The sequence below is a fragment of the Delphinapterus leucas genome, chromosome 1 (genome assembly GCF_059928025.1).
Source record: "Delphinapterus leucas isolate spDelLeu-1000000601 "Yukka" chromosome 1, BTC_Dleu_Yukka2, whole genome shotgun sequence".
Lineage (NCBI taxonomy): Eukaryota > Metazoa > Chordata > Mammalia > Artiodactyla > Monodontidae > Delphinapterus > Delphinapterus leucas.
The window spans coordinates 162,121,159-162,145,024 of NC_143129.1; the positions used below are offsets into that span (position 1 = coordinate 162,121,159).

General features: G+C 41.4%; 1 protein-coding gene across 2 annotated transcripts in view; it reads left to right on the forward strand.

Annotated features, from left to right (window-relative positions):
• The window catches only part of KIAA0319L (KIAA0319 like), a 114,009-nt gene that overhangs the window by 232 nt on the left and 89,911 nt on the right, over nt 1-23,866 (forward strand). Inside the window, exons 1-2 of one of the 2 annotated variants that reach the window (XM_022575208.3) lie at nt 5-214; nt 3,768-3,934. In XM_022575208.3, the coding sequence (XP_022430916.1) occupies nt 3,796-3,934 (139 nt within the window). In that variant the 5' untranslated portion in view covers nt 5-214; nt 3,768-3,795. Of the gene's footprint in view, nt 1-4; nt 215-3,767; nt 3,935-23,866 lie in introns of those variants that run through there. The other variant, XM_022575209.3, reaches the window with a different exon arrangement.

Consider the following 23,866-nt stretch of genomic DNA (forward strand, 5'->3'; position numbering starts at 1 on the left):
CCGGGAGGTGGGAGGGGGCGGCGTTTCCGGCCGCCGTCGCTGTCCAGGGAGGCTGAGGCCAGAGTGAGCTGTCCGGGTGGGGAGCCCGCATTGCCTTCTTCCTTTTCCTCCTCCCCCGGGTGAGGGGAGCGAAGGTTGGGGCCCCGACCCCATGGACCTGGAGGAGGCGGAGGCCGCCGAGAGCCGGGGCCTCGCTTTGTGGCCTTGAGCCCCGGTAGGTGGCCGGGGGCGGCTGGCTGCCGGGCCGAGTACCACGAGCTCAGGGGAGGGGCAAGCGGGACGGGCTGTTTCTGGGGGTGCGCTGGCCGGGTGTTGGGACCCGGAGGTGGCGCTCCTGGCCCGGCTAGGGCAGCCAGCTGCTTCTGGCTTTGTAGGTGCGGAGCTCGAGTCTCAGGCTGAACCCCGCTTCTTTCGGGCGCGGGCCTGGTCTTGCGGCTCCCTCCATCCCCAGACAGACAGACCAGCCGCGAGACGCTGCTGGCCTTCTTCCTCCCTACCCGCTAGCTTCAGTCTCTGGTGTTTGTTCTCCCCACCAGGACAGCAAGTTGATGCTGAATAAGGGGGGCGGGGCTGAGCACTACGTGTAAATTACGATGCGAAACCTGCCTTATTCAGGACTTGGAAATTATGCCCTACCGAGGGGTCGTGTGGTGGCTGCAGTGAGCACAAAGGTGAAATAAAGGAAGTCAAGAGAAAAGACCTCAGGCGAGATTCCAGGAAAGCTTTGCTTTCTTTCCTCTCACCGTGGTTGTGCGCAATCGAAGATAGATGCAGTTGGTGAAGAGTATTAGCTGACTCTCCTTGTGCTTTCTTATCTGATGAACAGACTGGAAGCTAGGAACAAATTGGAAACACGACCTCCCAGAACAATCTGTTCATTTTTCCAGCTATTTGGAAAACAGTGTCTACAAATATAAGCAAAGCTATTCATGGCAGTCTGTTCTGTAACTTTCCCAAATATCTGAGACTTTTTTTTTTTTTAAGAGCTTTATTCTTAATTACTCATACCAGCTGAATAGGCTGTTTCAGACTTGCTCTGTCGTTGTTCAAACATATCTTATCTCTGGGTACATAAATGGAGTTCCACATATGTAGCTGACAGACTGAACTATGATACATTCCCCCATCAACCTGAAGCATTAAGTAAACATTACCCCCTGCGCTGTCTGAACAGCTGCTGTAACAGAGAGTGCTTTTATTTCGGGTGTACTTGTAACGCCCTAAATGCCAGAACTCTTGCAAGCTTTTCTAAATTTTCATTTGTCAAGTATTGTGGAGGTGTGTGTTCTCTCCCTGGGCTGTTTCCCTTTGATTCTATAACAAGCCATTTGGATCTTGGTGATGTGGTGGTGTTCCTGCCTCTGGTCAGCAAGCCTTTGACTGGACCCTAGCAGTGATTTGTGCCCTTAGGCAATTGTAGGTTTCAGAGGAATGACTGGTTGGGAGTTCACATGAAAATAACTGCCTCTCTCATGCATGGTTTGTGAGACATTGCCCTTCTAATCAGCTTGCTAATCCAGTGGTGTTTATTACTTCCATTTCAAAACCTATTCATTTCTTTTATGCTTCTATCGCCCACCTGCCACACTATTGATGACAGGTGTTGAGTCACCTTGAATTTAAAATCGTTTTGTGGTAGGCAGAAATGTGTTGGGTAAGATTTATATGCACACACGTGCACACACACGCACACACGCACACATGCACACTCATTCATTCCATCTTGGGAGGCTGGAAAAGTTGCAGCATATACTTTCTAACTTAGGCTCCATTTCATAATCTTTTGAGCATGTGTCTGACCTGCACACTTCCTTTCTGCCCCCTGCTCCCTAACATACAATGACAAACCGCTAGAAATAGGAATGGATGGAAGTGAATGAGAAAGATGAAGTCCTTCAGATGCTTAAGGCTCAGTGAAAGCTTTTTCTTGGGTGGGCTTTACCTTAGTTTTGCAGTTCTGTGTGTTTGTCTATTTCCTGGTGTTAATCAGTATTGATATCCAACCCATACAGTGCTGGCTGGGGCTGGGGTTGTCAGTCTGTGCCATTTTCCAGATGTGCATGACAGGTGCATATTTAGGACAGAAGATTTTTATTTTTATTTTTATTTATTTATTTTTGGCTGCCTTAGGTCTTTGTTGCTGTGCGCGGGCTTTTTCTAGTTGCGGCGAGCAGGGAGGCTAGTCTTCATTGCAGTGCGTGGGCTTCTCATTGCGGTAGCTTCTCTTGCTGCGGAGAAAGTGCTCTAGGCACGGGCTTCAGTAGTTGTGGCGCACAGGCTTAGTTGCTCCACGGCATGTGGGATCTTCCTGGACCAGGGCTCGAACCCGAGTCCCCTGCATTGGCATGCGGATTCTTAACCACTGTGTGGCCAGGGAAGTCCGGGACAGATTTTTTTTTTTTTTTTAAACATTTGTGAGGAAATTGCGGCTTAAGTTTTTTTTTTAAATAAATTTATTTACTTATTTATCTATTTTTGCTGTGTTTCTGTGCGAGGGCTTTCTCTAGGTGCAGCGAGAGGGGGCCACTTCATCGCGGTGCGTGGGCCTCTCACTATCGTGGCCTCTCTTGTTGCGGAGCACAGGCTCCAGACGCGCAGGCTCAGTAGTTGTGGCTCACGGGCCCAGTTGCTCCGCGGCATGTGGGATCCTCCCAGACAAGGTCTCGAACCTGTGTCCCCTGCATTGGCAGGCGGATCCTGAACCACTGCGCCACCAGGGAAGCCCGGGACAGAAGATTTTTAAATTGCTTCTTCAGAACTCAGTCAATCCTCGTAATACTGCCAAGGTTTATATAATAATTTATACAATATAGGGAAGTTGTGTAAGAGAGAAGAAACTGATGGAAAGTCATTTTATCTTCTGGAAGGGACCTAAATCATTTGGTCTTTAGATTATGGAGTAGCCAGCACAATGCCTAGTACAAAATAGGGGCTGTGTAAATCCTTGTTGAATGGCTATATGAATTTAAGTCAGGAATTGCTAATGATTCTGAGGATCAGGGAGGTGACATCAAAGTGTAAACTGGATAGAATTTAAAGATAAGAGTGGTGGGGACAGTAGCAAACTGGAGAGTGCATGCCCTGCCTAAAGACAATCACATTAAAATTTTTAAAGAACATGGCTAGAAAAGCCTTCAGATTAGTTTACCTCTGATGCTCTAAACTCTTCTTTTCATGGGTAAGAAAGCGTATTTGTATTGGGCCTCCCTGGTGGCGCAGTGGTTGAGAGTCCGCCTGCCAATGCAGGGAACATGGGTTCGTGTCCCGGTCCGTGAAGATCCCACATGCCGCAGAACGGCTAGGCCCATGAGCCATGGCCGCTGAGCCTGCGCATCTGGAGCCTGTGCTCCGCAATGGGAGAGGCCACAACAGTGAGAGGCCCGCGTACCGCATAAAAAAAAGAAAGCGTATTTGTATAAAGTCACAAAGCTGTTAGTAGCAGAACTGGAACTGAAGTTCAGATCTTTTTTTTCAGTCTGGTACGCTTTCCATTGTTCCACACAGATGATGTTAGGTTAGAAAATATGGAATATAAAGTGTTTCAGTTTTACAGTGGATTCATTTCATATCCCTGGCTATGTTTTTATCCTGATAATTATAGGCTATGCCAAAGCTCAGCTTTGAAATTTATAGGCAGGTATGAGCAGTGAAAGACAAACTTGAAAATTCCCTTCTCCCTAATCTGTCACACTCTCTAGCACTCTGCATTTCGAGGAATCAATTATTAATTACTTGGCATATAATTTCTTCTTTTTCTGTCTTTCTAGTGGACTGGTTCTGCCTGTCTGGAAGGCCATGGAGAAGCTGGGAATCAAGCCAAGCTGTGCTTCTTGGATTTTATCAGGATTTTGTTGGCAGACATCTGTGAAGTGGTTGAAAAGCTTGTACCTGTTTTATATTTGCTTCTGCTTCAGTGGTCTGTGGCTGTCAACAGGTACCATTTTCTTTATATATTTAAGATTTTTAAAAAAGCGTACTCGGTGTGAGTCTTTCAGTTCATTTTAAAGACTAGTAGGAGCCAGAAAAGCAACCTGCTAATTGACAGAAGTGGTCATCCTTTAGCTGGACACTTAGTTTGTTGGGTTTATTTGTCTGTTTTGTTTTAAACCAAAATTTAAATTGGGTTCTTTCTCTCTCTTTTTTTTTTGGCCGCTGCCAGTCAGCATGTGGGATCCTTAGTTCCCCCACCAGGGATTGAATCCGTGCCCCGTGCAGTGGAAGCATGGAGTCTTAACCACTGGACCGCCAGGGAAGTCCCTGGGTTATTTCTCATAAAGGAGGATTGGCATGATCATTTTGAGATTTGATGAAGATGTAATGAAAAGGAAAAGGTTTCAAAGTTACAAGGACCTGGGTCCTGGAGCTGGATGTTTCTTTCCACTTAATAACTATAAAACATTGAGCAAGTTACCTATTGTCTGTAAGGAAACATAAGATCTACCTCATAACTTGACTTAAAACATAATATAATTAAAGCGTGTAGTACAATTCTCTGAACATAAGTGATACTTGGCTTTCTTTCCTTTCCTGAAGGAATCTACACTCTATACTTAGAGGGAGAATGTGTTCCTTGCTTCTTCCGTAGAATGGGGTTATGCTGATAGATTTTATAGAGTATGCTTTCCTCCTAGAGATTATTTCACCAGTCTGTTACCTCTTGCCAGGAAAAAGTGCCAAAAAGGCTAAATCTCAAAGAATATCCTTTTTTTCTGTTTTTTTTTTTTTCTTTTCATTCTTTTGTTGACATTGTACCTTTCAGAGTATGAAATGTGAGGAAACAGCAATTTGAGAATGACTTCTCAGTATGTTGCTGTTCTGGGCAATGACCAAAAGACTTCTGTTGTAGAGACCACTGTCTGGGACAACTAATCCGTCTTTTGCCCCCATAATTAGAAAAGTTTCTGTTGCTTTCCAAAAGGAGTTGGTGGCCGTGATCTTGAGAATCAAGTAATTACTGTATTTAACAATTTCAGTAACATCAGCTTTGGGGTTTTTGTTGTTTTGCGGTGGTGGTTGATGATTGCATAATTATAGCAGTGGAAATTGCAGTTGACAGAAAGCTGACCTAAATGTTTTTTACCCAGATGATGCTTTGCTGGGACAGCTAACTATTTCAAGCCAACATTTTATGTAAGATCATTTGAATTAAATAAGTAACTGATTTAGCACCATCATAGAATAGGAAAACCACACTTTTTGAAGTTCACCTACCACATACCAGACCCCTGGTTGTAAACATTACATGTTCCATTTAATCTTATGATAACCTGAAAACAGATAGTTTTATTTTGTAGTTAGGAAATTGAGGCCCAGGGAGGCAAAATGACTTGACCAAGGTCATACAGCAAGAACATGACAGAGCCAGGAATCTAAATGCAGCTTTTTCTACTCTAGAGCTCACGCTTTTTTTCTTCTGCTATGCTGCCTTCCAACCACAGGTGATCTTTTGGAGGACCAAAGACAGTTTTTTTGCCCTGAACGAGGATGAGCTTGTTATTTGAGGGATTCTGAGTATAGGGGAGGAAGAAGCATTGCTGAGTGTTTCTGTATTTGCCAAGCTAGTTGGTTAAACATGGCACTGTGGTCTCACTGGGCTATTCTTTAGTATCCCTTGAGCCTGGTGCTTCAAGACAGCACCCTAAGGAACAGATTGAGTATAAAGGTGCAAAGGTGGTATTGGTAGGAGTGGTTATGATGGGAATTAGATTGTACCAGTTCCATTTTGGAAAAGTTTGGAGCTTTTATCATGGAAGAGCCAAGAGCCATATGTGTTCAAACTGAGGGAACATGCAAGCAATACATGACAGACAGATTTTTTTATGTATTTTAATTTATCAGAGCTCTTTTACATCAATTTTTTAAAAAACACAGTGTCCTAATAGCAAAAATGAATGAGACATAAGCAGAGTATCATAAGAAATTAAAATGATTTATAAAACATTAAAAAAAATGTTCATTCTCATTACTAACCGAAGAGCTGCGGATTAAGATGAGAAATCCTTTTTAACCTATCATGTTGATGAAAATCAAAGTAAAAATATCTAGTGCTGCCAGTAGTCCTCCTATTGTGCTGGAGAGTTTGAACAGAGAACTTTCTGGCATAAATCAAGATCCTTAAAAAGTTCATATTCTTTGACTTAGTAATTCCCCCTTTAGGAATTTACCTCAAGGACATATTTAGATGGTTGTGAATGAGAGCAGTCATCAACACTTATTTATTCTGTGTTGCAAAACTTTGCTACAACCTGCCCCACAATAGGAGTGGTGAGATTATGGCATGTCCACATGGTGGAATATTACCTGACTTAAAAATTCACATTGTAGAAGAACAAGTACATGGGAAATGCTCCTAATGTTAAGCGTGAAAAAGCATGATATACAGTTGCATATTCATATTCAAAATTGGTGTCAATTTTGTGAAAAGAAAAAAATATTTTTATGTAATAGAAAGTCTGAAACAAGATATATAACTAAATGTTTATATATTTTTTGAGTAGTGGAATTATTATCTTTTTATACTTTTCTGTGTTTTCCAGGGTACATGTTAACTCTTTTTATAAGTGGGGGGGTAAAACCTATCTGAAGAAGCAACAACAAAACAACAGCAGCAAAAACCTATTGTAGGTATCCTGAGTCAGTATTTATCTACTTATGAATTTGTTTTTTATCTGAGCTCTTACGTTTTCCCTGATAAAATACATTCTTGATTGTTTGCTGTTGTCTTTAGCTCATGGATTATAGAAATTATTCCTGAAAAACTAAACAAAGCAGCTCTCCAATTATCCCCATTCCTGTTTATCACTTAGCAGTTTCTCCATCTTTGGGAGAGCCCCAGGTACCCACTGACTTATGTATAGTGGGCTTATTTTTTATTTCAGCTTTGGGTTCAGTGCTGGAGCCCACTGCTAGGAAGCAGTGATTACAATTTGATAAAAGATGCTCTGTGTTTTCCTTGTGAGCCATTGAATTACTATTTTTTTGTCTAACGTTATTGTTACATGGCTTAAAATAGCATTTTGGACCTGGGGATTATCAGTATCTGGAGAAAAACATGAAGTGACCCCAAGAATTTGGAAATTCCTATTATAGGTTGTCAGCTTCTTGAGAGCAGAGATTTTGCCTGTTGCTCACGCCAGCTATTTCTAGCAAGTACCAAGGGCTTGACCTGTAGTAGATGCACCATAAAAATATTTGTTGACTGAATAATAATTTAGCAATAAGGGAATTGTCCTTTGAGAAACAACAACAATCTATCAACAATTTAATCAACAATAATTTAATAATTTAAATAAATATTTAAATAATTTAAATAAATAATAATTTAATAAAACAATAATTTAATCAACACAATCTATCGTTTGAGAGTTAAAGCTTAAAATGAACACAATCGAGGCAAGGGTATGTGAAGGCACTTTAAAGAGACATAATGCCTTTGAGAACAACAAGATCTGATTAAACTATTCACAAATATTTTAACATCTAAAGAAAGAATGTGTGCATCTGGAGAGTTATATATGGCGCATGCACAGGAGAGGGCCGGAACCAGCATTGGAAACCTAAACCAAGGAGGGTCACTGAGGCTGATGTACTCCAGAAGCTAACAATTGGCTATGAAAACTTTTATTGTTATTCCCTTGCTTCTGGGAAATAGATTACAGAGTTAGTTAATAAGTATTTTGAGTACAGAGAAAAAGAATCCAATTCAGAACCAATTTTTGAGAACTTATTAGGAGTTTGGTCCTGGCCTAAGCATGAGGGTAATAAAGATGAGTACAGGGCTTCCCTGGTGGCGCAGTGGTTGGGAGTCCGCCTGCCGATGCAGGGGCCGCGGGTTCGTGCCCCGGTCCGGGAAGATCCCACATGCTAGGCCTGTGAGCCATGGCCGCTGGGCCTGCGCGTCCGGATCCTGTGCTCCGCGGCGGGAGAGGCCACAGCGGTGAGAGGCCCGTGTACCGCAAAAAAAATAAAAATTAAAAATAAAATAAAATAAAGATGAGTACAACACAATTCCTGCCCTGGAAGAACTCCCAGTTTAATGAGGGAGATAGATGTATAAATACGATGATGTGGTAAGTGAAAAGACAGAGGGATACCATGCCCTGAGTGCTACTGCAACCGGAGAAGCATTTAGCTTAGAGATGAAGGGGGAGAACTGAAGAATTCTCTCCAGAGAAACTGATGCCTGAACAGAAATTTGAAGGTTGAATTTGAAGGATTCGAAGGGTATTCCCAGGCAATGGGATTGCGAGAGCAAAAGCACAAAATTATGAAACAGCTTGGTAAATAAAGGAAACTCTATACGCAGTTTAGTGCTGCTGAAATACAAAGAGCAAAGCTGGAATGGCAACTCCTGAAGAGGTAGATGGTGGCCAGGTGATGAAGGATCTTGTATGCCATGGAAAGAAGCTTTGATTTTAATCTTTTAAGGCAGATGGTCTACAAATTTTCTTGATTATGTACTTATATCCATAAAAAATGTTGAAGATGTGCCCCAGTTTTTGTTTGTTTATACATTATAATAAGCACCATTGTACTAATGTCTTATGTTTATGAGAGATGCCCAAAACAAACATAAATAGTTTTAATATTTTCTTTTCATATCCCAATGATTTGTTTTGTGCACTTCTGGTAAGCAAAAACTCTACTTTGGAGAGAATTGCCTTAGGAAATTGGGAGCTATTGAAAACTTTAAGCAGAAGAGTAATACTGGTAAATTTCTAGAACATTTTTGCTGGAATATGAAAGAATGGTAATGGTGGGGATGGGAGAAAGATGGAAAGGGGAGGGAGGTCAGGGCTAGAGGTAAGGATATCTGTTAGAAAGCTAATGAAATAGTAGTCCAGGAGAAAATTGATGAGGCTCTGTGTCTTCAAGGAACCTCTCTCTCACTGGAGAGAGTAATTTTACTCAATGCAAATCAGTAGATTTAGGGGTAAGTAGATGGGTAGAATTTAGGAGTTCTGTAGTAAGAGATTAGATGAGGTTATTTATTTTTTTAATTGAGGTGTAATACCACTATTTAATTCCAGAACAGTTTACTCACCTCCTAAAAGAAACCTCATACCCATCAGCAGTCATTCCCTCTTTCTCCCTCCCCTAGCTTCTGGAAACCACTAAGCTACTTTTTTTTTTTTTTTTTAATATGAATTAGCTCCTCAAAGTTGTTTATTAATTAATTTATTTTTGCTGTGTTGGGTCTTCGTTTCTGTGCTAGGGCTTTCTCTAGTTGTGGCAAGTGGGGGCCACTCTTCATCGCGGTGCACGGGCCTCTCACTATCGCGGCCTCTCTTGTTGCGGAGCACAGGCTCCAGACGTCTGTGCAGGCTCAGTAGTTGTGGCTCACGGGCCTAGTTGCTCCGCGGCATGTGGGATCCTCCCAGGCCAGGGCTCAAACCCGTGTCCCCTGCATTAGCAGGCAGATTCTCAACCGCTGTGCCACCAGGGAAGCCCCACTAAGCTACTTTTGGACTCTATGGATTTGCCTATTCTGGACATTTAATATAAATGAATTCATACAATATGTGGCCTTTTATGTCTAGCTGCTTTCACTTAGGGTAATGTTTTCAAGATTCATTCATATTGTAACATGTATCAGTACTTCATTCCTTTTCATAGCTGAATAATATTTCATTGTATCTATACCTAGGAGTGGAACTGCTGGATCATATGGTAACTCTTTGTTTAACTTTTTGTTTGCTACAGCTGCTGCACCATTTTACATTTCCACCAGCAATGTATTAGGGTTCCAATTTCTCCATGTCCTCACCAACACTTGTTACTGTCTGTTTTTTGATTGTCATAGAGGAGGTTGTTGAAGGTTAGAAGAATCAGGGAAGGCTTTGTGAAGGAAATGGAACTTGGCTTGGGCCTAATACATATCCACTTTGCAGACAGACAAACTGATACAATTAGAAACAAGGACTGGTCAAATAACCAGATGGGTACAGATTATTTATTTGTTGTATTTTTATTATTATTGCTTATTCATTCAGCAAATGTTTATTGAGCCAGGCACTGTTCTTTGTGAGGGACCTCTAGCCAGGTTCCTGGCTTAGCCTTCCCAGTCAGGGAAACTTTCGGAATGAGCAGACCACATTTGCTGTCTCTATTCTCCCACCTCTGTCCTCTTCTGAATCCAGTGAGGCCTGGCTTCTGCCTAAACCTTGGCTTTTACCAAGGTAACCAGTGACTTCCCTAGCTTGACACCTTTACTTTTTACCTTACTTAACATCTCTGCTGCATTTGACACCTTTGACTACTTTCTTGATACCCTTTCCTCAGTTGCCTTAAGTTACAGCATGCTTTTCTTTGCTCTCCCTTACAGCTGATGCATCGCACTTTCTAATTCTTCCCACACTTCCTTCTCAGCTTGTCGCTTAAGTGTTTTGTTCTTCAGGGTTCTGTTTCTACCCTTTCTTGTCTCACACTTCTGCGCTCTCCCTGGGCAATCTCATTCTTTCCCATAATTGTAACCTGTGTGTTCACTACTCCCAAACCTATACGTGTTCATTCACTTCTCTCCTGGGCCCCAGACCACATAGCCACCTGTATGTCACACATCTCCAACTGGATGTCTCCCAGCTACCTCCAACTTAATATATCAAGACTGAACTCACGATCTTTTACCCCTCTTCCTCCTTTATTCCCTGTAGCGGTGCGAAGATCACCTCTACTCGTATACTTAGGTAGAAATCCCTGAAGCATCCTATACTCCTTTTTCTCTTCCACATTCAAATCGCTTTTCATAGAGTGCCGTTTCATGTTTCCACAGAGTACTCCATTCCTCTGCCTATGCCATTACCATTCTCTCTGATGTATTCTTTTCTTAAAAAATAAATTTATTTATTTATTTTTATTTTTGACTGCGTTGGGTCTTCTTAAAATTTTTTATTTTATTTATATATGTATATATATTTTGGCTGCGTTGGGTCTTCTTTGCTGGGCACAGGCTTTCTCTAGTTGCGGCAAGCTGGGGCTACCCTTCATTGTGGTGCGTGGGCTTCTCACTGTGGTGGCTTCTCGTTGCAGAGCACGGGCTCTAGGCGTGTGGGCTTCAGTAGTTGTGGCACGTGGGCTCAGTAGTTGTGGCTCGCGGGCTCTAGAGCGCAGGCTCAGTAGTTGTGGCGCACGGGTTTAGTTGCTCCGCAGCATGTGGGATCTTCCTGGACCAGGGCTCGAACCCATGTTCCCTTCATTGGCAGGTGGATTCTTAACCACTGCGCCACCAGGGAAGTCCTGGCAGGCGGATTCTTAACCACTGTGCCAACAAGGAAGTCCCTGCCTGATGTTTTCTGATTCAGGTCAACATAAGCTCCTTTCTGGTGCTTTCCCTGAAGGCTTGATTTGAACTTGTTCTTTAGTGTTCTCATAGCGTCTATATATTTCTCTATTATTATGCCGTATTATACTGTGTTGGTTTTAGGCTTTGTGAGGAGAGGTTCAGAGTAGGTTTTGCCCTAGAATGTGGTCTTTCCTCCTGAAGGCCTTTCTAGTGTCTGCTGGTCTGTGTTGTTAATGTGATTTCTTCACTTTGGCAGAGCAGGAATTCTAAAATGCTCCTACCTCCTGCCCCAGCACTGCTTGACCTCTAGTGATCCTGTCTCCTTCTCATCGATGTAACATCTAGTATATGACAAACCTGTGCCTTTATGTCCCAGCCCTGAGCCTTTTGGGATCTGCTCTTTTCACAGCTCCTTCTCCAGTGTCCTGCCACTCAAATTCTAGCCAGATTCAGATCTCTGCTCCTTGGGCTTGGTGAGAACCCTCTGTTCTGTTTGGGGTCCAGCTTTCTGTGCTGTGGTTGAGAAGCTGTCCCTTAAAAGAGAACTGGGCAATTATGGGGCTCACTTCAAGTTTCCCTTCTCCCAGAGATTGTAATCTTGCACTGACTATTATATTCTTATGGAAAACAATTGTCTTAAGTATTCTGTCCAGTTTCGTAGTCATTTATGGTAGATTGTGAGTCTGGTACCAGTTCCATCATGGCTGGGAGCAGAAGTCTGCTATGATTACTTGCTTATGTGTCTACTTCATGAAACTGTTTTACTCATAGTTACATACCTAACATATAGCATGTAGTAGGTAGCAATAAAGGTTTGTTGGGTTAACCTAAAGATAATGCTAGAAATAGGACCACCTTGGAATATACATGTTAAGGAGAATCAATCTTTCATACTCTGTTTTTCAGTATTGGCCAATTAAGTGGGCACTTCATTTCCCAGGAAGGTAATTTTTGTTCTTTTTTTCCCACCTTTCTCTGACTCTCTCCGTGAATGGAAGAGCGGTTTTTCTGTTTGGTGATATTGGAAAAGAATTCTGTTGTGTGGAATGGCTAGTCTTCAGGATTTTCATGTATTCTCACCCTGCCATGCTCTAACTGGTCTGCCCATGCCAAGACAGCCTGCATTTGTCCAATTGGTAAGTTTAATTCAGTGTAGGAAAGTATTAGGAAGCCCATTTGTGATTGTACATCTAAGTTATGTTCTCCAGTCACCTTACACTTACAAAGATGATATTTTGGTCTCCACCTACCTCTAACTGCCAGGTTTTATTTTTTTCATTAGTCCTAAACTCTGGATGGGAGAGATTAATTATCACCCTCAGCCCTCACAGAGACTGCAGATGGGACAGAGACAGCTTCTGGCTTAGCAAGAGGTCTTCCTCCACTAGTTGCCATTCTCATTTTGTTCTTATAACTGCTCGCATTTGCCCCTGGCAGACAGAAGGCACCTGAACTCACTTTCTTCCTTTCCCCCCACCTTTTAGTTGTACTTTGAGGGCTGTAGCCCCTGTTGTACCAGTCAGACCAAGTGGTATCTTTTGTCGTTGAAGAGAATAATATATTTTGAACATGCATTGGTCTTATCTTTAGGAGAAAAGCATTTTCCAGAGAGTTTTTGGGTGGCATTATATCCCTGCTCTTCTTGTATCTGCTGGGCACCTCATTTAAGGTGGATGACTAATGGAATACACCTCATAGCGATGAGCCTTCCGCAGGAACTTTCTCCTGCCAAACTGTCCTATATTCTTAACTACATTGCACTACAGGAAGGTAATAAATTATTAATCCTAAATCTGTCTCCTCAGATTGTGATAATGACTTGAGTACATCACAGCTGGGGGAGGTAGAGTTTTCTGGTCGTTAACCTAAACCATGCAAGCTTTTTGATTGTAAAATTCAGCTAGCATTGAGCAAGTCTATGGGATCTTTTTATATCACAATTTAATTGACTTCGGTAAGACCAATCAGAATTATCTAAAGTTAGCTTCTCTCCCAATGAAATGAAGTAATTGTCTCTTGCTTAAATACTCTTCAGTAAAAGATAATCATCTTAAGTCCTTCTCTCTAGCTAGGAAAACTATAATTTTGGTGGGTTCTTTTTGCCCTTTAGAAACATTATGCAAACACAGACTTATTTCCTAACTTGTGTGATAAAGTGAAGAGGGTTAAGAAAATGGCATAATTGGGCAGTAAATCCAGTTCAATTTAAAAGCTGTCTTAAATTGACTCTCCTTAGGAATTCCTCAGAGAGGAAATAATACAGTAGTGGAGGAATTTATAAAAACAGAATAATTGCAGGACCAAAGCAAGGCCTTGGTCCAGACATTGTGTGGAATCAGCAGGAACATGATCAAGACTGTGTGTGTGGTTACTCTTTGGACATCTATTCTCAGGTGAGTAGTATTGAACAGTTTGGGTTAAAATGCACAGCTCTTGGTTTGAGGGCCTGCCCTTTGAACTTTCTTTCTGATCCTCCATCCAAGAGCTTCCGTAAGAAAAGTCAGCCTGTGTGGTTAAGATCCTTTAACCACTTTTGATTCCAGACACTACTGGATATGTTTTAGAGAGAAGTTGTAAGAATTGGTCTTGACCACCTACCTAGTTCATCAGCTGAGCAAGAAACAGGAGGCAGAGTGGCCAAGAGCACGGAGCATGGACTCAGGAGTCAGACAAGCCTGTATCTGGGTCCTGGTTCTATTATATACTGGGTGGTATTACTGAAACCCACCTTTCATCAGGTTCCTCATCTACGAAACAAGAATGGCGGTGCCTCTGATGGGATTGTTACGGAGATTAAATGGAATGTTCACACAGAGTGCTTAGCCTACTCCCAGGTGCGTAAATAAGCATTCAGCAAATGTCAGTAGTAGTCATCATGATGTGATGACATAAAATCCCGTTTGGTTAGACTCGTGTCTTATCCCAAGGTGACCCCGTAGGCAGTAGGTTTGAGGTGTCTGCTGGCTTTTTAAACCTCTGTCCAGTGGGATGTCAATCCCCACATTTTTTTAAAGTATACTGTAGGCAGCTGGCCTTTCTGCATTGTCAGGAAAAGTAGGCCTCCATTCAGGCCTGAGGTTGGTTGAAGCCCATGACAGGGTGGGCTGTGTTGTGCATCTCCTGTAATTGTAACATGCCACTAAGGAGCACGACTGCTTGTTGGCTACTTGTTTCCTCCTTCAGCCAGGGATACTTTTCCTCTGGAAGAGGACTTTGTTCTGCTGCCATGACACCATCTGGCCCTCAGCCCTGGTTCACTTCCCCCAACACTGATGATATGCCCATGTTTGGCAGACTCTTGTGCTAGGCCAGATTGGCTTTGTCTTTTAGTCAGGGCAGTGTTTTGCCTGAGGCTACTTCAATAGCATTTTTTGGATTTTATGTCAGAAGTAGCTTGCAGAGTTACTTCCTTACATCAAAATGTATTTATTGGGTGCCTACTATCTTAGGCATTAGAAATGCAGTGGTAAGATGGACATGGTCTCTGCCCTCTTGGAGCTTGCAGTCTAGTGATTCCTTGGCCATTACTAGGGAACAGAAGTTCTCTTCAAGAGGGATGATGTTACTGGTATCAAGGTTCCCTTCAAAGAGGCTGAGAGTCTCAAGGTAATTCAATGACAGGAGAGACCCAGTTTTACTTGCAGAATCCTAAGAGACTAGGGAATTTGATGTCTCAAGCTGGTCTCAATAGAGTAACCATCTGCTAAGAATTATGTAGGTGAGTCCCCTGTCTATTAATGCAGTATATCCAGCTTTCCTTTCAATCCAGCCCACTCTTGCCACCATTAATAACCCACATCCCTGAATAAGCAGCGAGGGTGGTTATCTGGAGATTTGGAAAAAGTGCGACAGCTGCAGCCCTTGCCCCAATTTGGAAGTATATGTGTGTCCTCTGGTGATTTCATGGGTATTAGATATACCCAGTCAGTCAGCTCTTGAAACTCTTTTTTGCATCAGGTTTGTTACTTTAGGCCCTCAGGTGAACAGTTCCAGTGCAAGGCAAGCACCAAATTATATAAATTTTGAACTTCTTTGGTCAGTCACAAAAGGAAACTGTAAAATACCCTGAGATGAGATGGAATTATGAATGTCCCTGAATGATGAGTTAACTGTCACAGGCGCTGTTCTAGGAGAAATAAAAGCAGAGAGGAATGCTGGCCAAGGCCTATCCAGCTCCACCAACTGCAGACTCTGCCCCTGAAGATGGACGCCTAGTGTAGCTCATCCCATTTCTCCTTTTAAAACTCTCCCAGCAAATGACAGGATTTTTAGGAATGCTTTCTTTCTTCCAACTGGCTTAAACGTTATGCTTTGATTCTAATCGAGCAGCAATTTAAAGTAAAAGCTTATGGATTCTCTCACTTTTAGGTAATAAAGGGAATCACTCGTATTACCAGATGTGGGAGATGGGAAGTTTGTATTGATTTGATTTTACTTCTGTTCTCTAATTTCAGATTTAGGTTTAAAATTTTAAAGGGACTGCCATTCTGCCTATTAAGAAAGGGCTCCTCTGTTTTTTTTTGTTTTTTGTTTTTTTTATACAACTCAGTGCTTATTGTCCTTAACTGTGGGCAACCTGAGTCAGCTGGAAGCTTATGGAAGTAGGCCTGGTAGAATGAATGAGTCTTAATCAGAATAAATGAAGCAACCTTGTAGAGAGAAGCTGAAGAGCTAGGTTCCACCTGTGAAAGTTGCATCCTGCTGGGTCAGTCTGTGGCTTTTGGCCTGAAGGAAAACAGCCCCCTGTGCTGAAGCAGTGCCAAGCTTCTATTCTGCCTGTGCATTCTACTTCTTCCGTCTCTCTGGCTGCTCTAGCTTGCTTCCTTCCTCCCTCCCTCCCTCCCTTCCTCTTTAACCCTTTCTTTTTTGATTTTAAAAGTCACACATGCTTAATGTAGAAAGTTTAGGAAACGATTATTCCAGATAGAAATAACTACATCCTGCGAATTCCATTGCCAGAGATGACCATTGTGAACCTGAGGCTGTAGTTTCAGGCGTGTCGCTGGGGAAGTTCTGTTTGTGAGAGCTTGCTTGCTCTGCTCAGTTACTGGAGGCCGCCATGGCACCAGCCATCTCTGGACCTGGTAGAAGGGAGATATTCTGTTCTTGCAAAGGCCCTGTCCCAGCCTGACAGAAGCTCCTGGCTCTTCCTGTCTAACTGCTTGGTTTTCAAAATTGCTCTCAGCTATGCTCCCCAGAGTATGTGTATAAGCTGCACCCTGACATTTCTCATAATGCACTTTTGAAATAATGGGGTGAATTTTCATATTACCCCTTCTCAGAAAGGTTTAAGGGAGGGCTTGACCTCTAAGCTCAAGTAAGTAGATCTTGAGCAAGGTTATTTGCCCAGGATAGTCAGGCCGGAAGGGAAGGTTTTCTGGCTTTTCCACGGAGACTTTCACTGATGAGCATACCCTTCTTTCCTTCCCCAAGCTGTTTTGATTGAGCTCTTCCGCCCCCACTCCTTTGTGTCTCACGTGGCGGCTGCCTCTGTCAGGAGGGAGGGAGAGGCAAAGAATGAAGGCCCTCTGTGTGTGGTGTGTCTTTAGGGGTTTCTCTGTGTGCCTTTGCGGGGTGTGTGTATGTGTGTGGAGAGAGAGAGACAGAGACCAGGCGCATTTGGGCATCCTTGTTGCCCTGCCTAGAATTAATGTCACTTTTAAGCAGCAGAGAAATATTGCCGTTTTACAGGTGAGGATAAGGAAAGGCCAGTTTCTCTGTGGCTAGACAGAGTCTGTACTAGATAATTGGATAGTAAGGAATGTTTGTTGACCATTTTGCCAAGATTTTTATTTCTGTCACACATTCTGTGGAATGTGTGAATTACAATCAACTTGAAGATGGAAGTATAGGAGAAAGAATGTGTGTGTGTGTGTGTGTGTGTGTGCGCGCGCGTGTGTGTACATGTCATAAAAATGAAGTTATTGAAAGCCACACATCTGCAGTAAATAAACCAAACAATGCCAAATTATCTGAATGTCAGTGCTAGGCTATGTTGATGACTGACTAGATTACAATTTTCTAATATTTGTGATCTCTGGTGCTTTATACGTGTGGTCATATTCAGTGCCTTAAAATATGCTTACCGCATTTTTAATACCTTCTCTAGGATGCTTAATTCAAATCACTTAATGATAATTAGTATCTAGGTGTTATGTACATACAATTCCTGTCAGCAAGGACTGTCCCTGGCTAAATAAAACCCAGTTCCTGCCATCAGAGTGTTCACGCTATGGAGGCAGAGATAGATGTAGAAACATAAAAAAGCATGATAAACTCCACGATGTGTTATGGGAGCACAAAGAGTGGGGCAGGGAAGAGCTGAACCCTACTCTATAGCAGACTGGTGAGACAAGTGATATTCTAATCCCTTTGAACTTCCTTCTCTCGGATTCATTTGAAGTGGTTTTTAACCTGCAGAGCTCTTTCATTTCTTTATCACAGAGGGAGGGGTGGAGGGAAGAGTATATACAGCTCTGTAAAGTCTAGAGAATAAGAGCCCTAAGAAAATTTTATTTTTATTTCTGTACAGATACAGATTGGCTTTGATTTAATTTAAATAAACTGGCTCTTAAAAATTCTAAGAATTCTAACTACTCGTACAGTTTCGCTTTCATTTACACACAGATGAGAAAGCATCTGTAGCTCTGCATTTTATTTGTTATAAGCAAAAAGTGGTATGAGATATTTAAGTATCTGAAGCTTGGTTGTATTGAGTCCTCGCATGTCCCAGTTCAGCCCACTGCAGGTTTTTTTTTTTTTTTATGAGACTTACATAATACTCCAAAAAGAGAGATTTTTAATGGATAAATTGACATAAAATTTTCCTCTATTGGCCATATCTGCTGAAGTAACACTTCATGGTTTGCTATATTATTTCCTTATTTCTTCTCAAGCTTACTGCTGTTTTATTTAATTTACATATCTCTGCTTCAGCCCTCTAAATGACCTTCTCTTTAGAAACAACAAAACCAGCCAGCAAAAAAAAAGAAAAGGAAAGGAAAGAAAAGAAAACCAAAAAAAAAGAATACCCCACCAAAAACCCAAAAAACCTTCTCCCGAAACAAAACAGTGCTCTGTTTCAAGGTTTATTGTGTGGATTTACAAAGAAGGTTGGTGTGATTGTGAATGCAAATAATTTATCAGCCCTGCAGTCAGAGACAGGAATCAACTGCAGGTTCTTTTTTTTTTTTTTTTTTTTTTTTTGCGGTACGCAAGCCTCTCACTGCTGTGGCCTCTCCAGTTGCGGAGCACAGGCTCCGGACACGCAGGCTCAGCGGCCATGGCTCACGGGTCCAGCCGCTCCGCGGCATGTGGAATCTTCCTGTACCGGGGCACGAACCCGTGTCCCCTGCCTCGGCAGGCGGACTGTCAACCACTGCACCACCAGGGAAGCCCCCCAACTGCAGGTTCTTAACAGTAACATCTACAAGTGGGCTATATAGGGAGTTGCTAGATTAATGACATCATATCCTGGGGCTTTTCTCTTTAGGAAAAAAAAGTCTTTCTTGTTAGGACCACTTTTATTTACAGGCCAAAGTTTATCTGTTATCATTTGATACCTGTGCTTTTTGAAGTACGAAGACAGTGTTTCGCAGAGAGGTGTGGGCTCCTTCACGCTGTGGCTTGGAGGCGTGCTCTCCTTGCTGACGGGATTCTCCATAGTCTTTTAGTCATAAAGTGGTGGGAGAAAAAGCAAAGCAGCAGATTCTGAGAATATTATATGCAGCATTGTAACCCCCAGTCACAGTTTTTTTTTGTTTTGTTTTGTTTTTTAAGTACATTGTTTACTCATTTGCCTTCAATCTGTTTTTAAATATTATAAAGCCCTTGATGACTGGCTCATTTCTGAGCAGGTGACTTTATGGTAGGAGAGCTATTTTCAGCTATACCAGTGTTTCGATTAGTACTCTCACTTATGACTTGGTTGTGAAAATGGCTTTGGACTAAACCTTAACAGATAGGTCTTTTGAAACTTTATAGCAACCATATCCAATTAAGGCAAACTTCTGATTTACTAATAAGTATCAGGTAGAAATTAAAGGCATTAGAATTGTGATAGACTGGTTTACATTTTTCATCCAGGTGACCAGAACTTAGATGTGTTTTTTTCTTTTACTTTTCCTCATTACTCAGGAGAAGGGAAATTGAATGGATCTAGATGTCATCAGTGATGGATGAATATTTGCCTGGGTGAACTGGGAAGCTATTCTCCACTGTTGTTTGTTCTGAAAGTTCCATGGTGAAAGCCTGTCTTGCCTTTGAGTGAAGTGGAGTGAGTGGTCTGAAATAGATAGCTCAGGGAACTAAAATTTGGTTGGTCCTTTCATGAGGAAAGATTGCTTTGTGATTTGAAAAGATTTTTCAGTTCAGTGTTTAGGCAGGAAAGGCTGTTTCCTAGCTGGTTATGTTAGATTCCTTTATCTCTTTTTAATCCATTTGGCTTTTTGTTAGTTTCTCATTTTGCACATCTCCCGTCATACCTCCCATTCAGTGCTCTCCCCAATTTGATTCAAAAAGCTCTTTCCCATTTCTTAGTGAACTGGGAACTTTGCTTTTCTCTCCTGTCCCTCCCTTCTTTTAGCCAAGGAAATGAAATAACATTAAGAATCTGACTAAAACTTAAGTAATTCCATATTAGAACTGACATCTTTTGCCAGATTTTGTTAAAAAAACAAACAAACATAAATTAATTTAAATGTTGGGTAAACTTTAAAAATTAACACATAATTCTTTGAATGCCTACTATGTGCCAAGCATTTTGCTGGGCCTACAAATACAGAGATACAGGATACAACCCTAGCACTTAAAGAGGGCAGAGTGTGTGAAGTAGACAAACGAATATGATCCAGTGAGAGAAATGCCATGGTAGAGGTATATGTAGGATATGCAGATGAGAGGAATCTTGGTTGAAGGTTTCAAGGAAGACTTTCTGGAAGAAGTGGTGCCTGAGCTGAAATGAAGTGCAGTAACGACAACAAAAAGTAATGGCAGCTGATAATTACTGAGCTTTAACTACATGCCAGGCATTGTGTTAAGTACTTTGCATAGCTTATCTCCTTTTATATCTATTATGAACCTGTTACCATTCCTATTTTTACACATGAAGAAACCAAGATATTTGACCCAAGATGACACAGCTAGTAAGTTGATTGGATTGATATTAAAACCCAGGCAGTCTTATTTCAGAGGCCAAAGTCTTAACCAGACTTGTGGGGTGGGGGTCAGAATATGGGGTGAGATGGAATAAGGGTGTTAATCTTGGTATGGGATTATCTTCTGGATATAAAATTTTTAATGTAATTTTCTGAGGGTTCTGTATGAACCTCCAACCTCACTTTGGAGGCTGGATGTATTTTCTTATTAAACCAAGATTAAATGAGGGTGGTTTTCATAGTTCCTTTAATCTGTAAAGTACAGTTATAGGTAGATTAAAAGAACATTTCCCCCCTCTTTTGCCTGTAAATATTGCCCTCCTCTAAGGAGACGTTAAGGTACTGTTTTTCACCTCAGCAGTTTGCTGCAATCCAGTACCTTTGAGGCTTCTTTATTGACAGTCTTATAGATGAGAGCTTACTCTTCTAAGTATTCTTAACTAGAGAAGTGCTGAAAGGCTCAGGTTTTGTGATGGAGTCCTTGGAAGCTGGTTTTTCCACCTAGCAGACAATCAAGAGTTAATGTGAATAGCAGCTGAAAGGTACCTGGTGGGCAGCTAGTTCCACGGAGCCTTTGCCTTTGATCAGAATGGTCTTTGGGAAAAATGGAAACTTTCCAGTCAAGGGAAAGGAGTCAGAATATGGACTTAAAGACTACTGATTCTTCTTTAGCAGTAGTTTAGTTCCAACAAATCACCTAAACCATAACATTTAACAAACTGTGCTCTTAACAAAGCTAGGCACACAGCAAAGGCGATAGTAATTATTTTCTTTTCTAAGGACTGCCACCTTTCAATCTAACTTGTATGCAGTCGAGGAAAAAAGTATTGGCCCTTTTGAAAAGGAAGAGAGAGGGGAATGGTCATTACCCTGGCTTTTTCCAAACTTCATACCTGATTGTGCCCTTCAAAGGATTTAGTTACTCCCTCTGCCTTGCTTTCTGAATATGCTAAGCCCCTGCAGGAGAGAACTGGTGTGGAGAGTAACATGGAACCATTTTTGTATTTGTTTATTAGTGGGTGTGCAGGTGACAGACATGCTGATAGTCAAAAGGAAGGTGGAGGCTGCCCCCTGGGGTGGTTTGTTTTTGAACAGTTCCTGTGAGTTGTTTTTGGGATGGATAATATGCCTGCTGGTCTCATTTTCATATGGCATCCATATTGGCTGAGACCTACTGCTTCTGAGAGCATGCATACTTCTGATGATAGCTTCAGGAAGACAGGTGGTGTGGAGCCATAGTTCAGTCACTGCCTGAAGCACCAAATTTAAAGCTTTTGCCTTGCTGCTTGGTAATAATTATTGCAGGTATGATTACCAAAGGAATGCTTTGAATGGATTCTTGACCATATTGTAAAATTGTGAAATTTCAAGAAAAGAGTTTTAGTTTCAGTGAATGTTAAAAGTAAGTGCAAGATGGCTTCACAGGCGAATTTTATCAAAAATTTAGAGAAGAGCTAACACCTATCCTTCTCAAACTCTTCCAAAATATTGCGGAGGGGGGAACACTCCCAAACTCGTTCTACAAGGCCACCATCACCCTGATACCAAAACCAGACAAAGATATCACAAAAAAAGAAAATTACAGACCAATATCACTGATACACATAGATGCAAAAATCCTCAACAAAATGCTAGCAAACAGAATCTAACAACACATTAAAAGGATCATACACCATGATCAAGTGGGATTTATCCCAGGAATGCAGGGATTCTTCATTATACGCAAATCAATCAGTTTGATACACCATGTTAACAAATTAAAAAATAAAAACCATATGATCATCTCAATAGATGCAGAAAAAGCTTTCGACAAAATTCAACACCGATTTATGAAAAAATTCTCCAGAAAGTGGGACTAGAGGGAACCTATCTGAACATAATAAAGGCCATATATGACAAACCCACAGCAAACATCATTCTCAATGGTGAAAAACAAAGCATTTCCTCTAAGATCAGGAACAAGACAAGGATGTCCCCTTTCACCACTCTTATTCAACATACTTTTGGAAGTCCTAGCCATGGCAATCAGAGAAGAAAAAGAAATAAAAGGAATCCAAATTGGAAAAGAAGAAGTAAAACTGTCACTGTTAGCGGATGACATGATACAGTACATAGAAAATCCTAAAGATGCCACCAGAAAACTAGTCATCAATGAATTTGGTAAAGTTGCAGGATACAAAATTAATGCACAGAAATCTCTTGCATTCCTATACACTAATAGCAGAAGATCAGAAAGAGAAATTAAGGAAACAATCCCATTTACCATCACAACAAAAAGATTAAAATACCTAGGAATAAACCTACCTAAGGAGGCAAAAGACCTATACTCAGAAAACTATAAAACACTGATGAAAGAAATCAAAGACGACGCGAACAGATGGAGATATATACCATGTTCTTGGACTGGAAGAATCAATATTATCAAAATGACTGTAATACCCAAAGCAATCTACAGGTTCAGTGCAGTCACTATCAAATTACCAGTGGCATTCTTCACAGAATTAGAACAAAAATTTTTACAATTTGTATGGAAACACAAAAGGCCCCAAATAGCCAAATCAGTCTTGAGGAAGTAAAAGGGAGCTGGAGGAATCAGGCTCCCCGAATTCAGACTATACTACAGAGCTCCAGTAATCAAGACAGTGTGGTACTGGCACAAAAACAGAAATATAGATCAATGGTACAGGATAGAAAGCCCAGAGATAAACCAACGCACCTGTGGTCACCTAATCTATGACAAAGGAGGCAAGGATATACAATGGAGAAAAGACAACCTCTTCAATAAGTGGTGCTCGGAAAACTGGACAGCTACATGTAAAAGAATGAAATTAGAACACTCCCAAACACCATACACAGAAATAAACTCAACATGGATTAAAGACCTAAATGTAAGACAGGATGCTATAAAACTCTTAGAGGAAAACATAGGAAAAACCCACTTTGACAGAAACCACAGCAAGATCTTTTTTGACCCACCTCCTAGAGTAATGAAAATAAAAACAAAAATAAACAAATGAGACCTAATGAAACTTAAAAGCTTCTGCACACAATAAGCCACATCCACAGAAGGGCAGAGAGCAGAAGCAAGAAGAACTACAGTCCTGCAGCCTGTGGAACAAAAACCACATTCACAGAAAGATAGACAAGATGAAAAGGCAGAGGGCTGTGTACCAGATGAAGGAACAAGATAAAACCCCAGAAAAACAACTAAATGAAGTGGAGATAGGCAACCTTCCAGAAAAAGAATTCAGAATAATGATAGTGAAGATGATCCAGGACCCTGGAAAAAAAATGGAGGCAAAGATCGAGAAGATGCAAGAAATGTTGAACAAAGACTTAGAGGAATTAAAGAGCAAACAAACAGGTGAACAACACAATAACTGAAATGAAAACTACACTAGAAGGAATCAATAGCAGAATAACTCAGGCA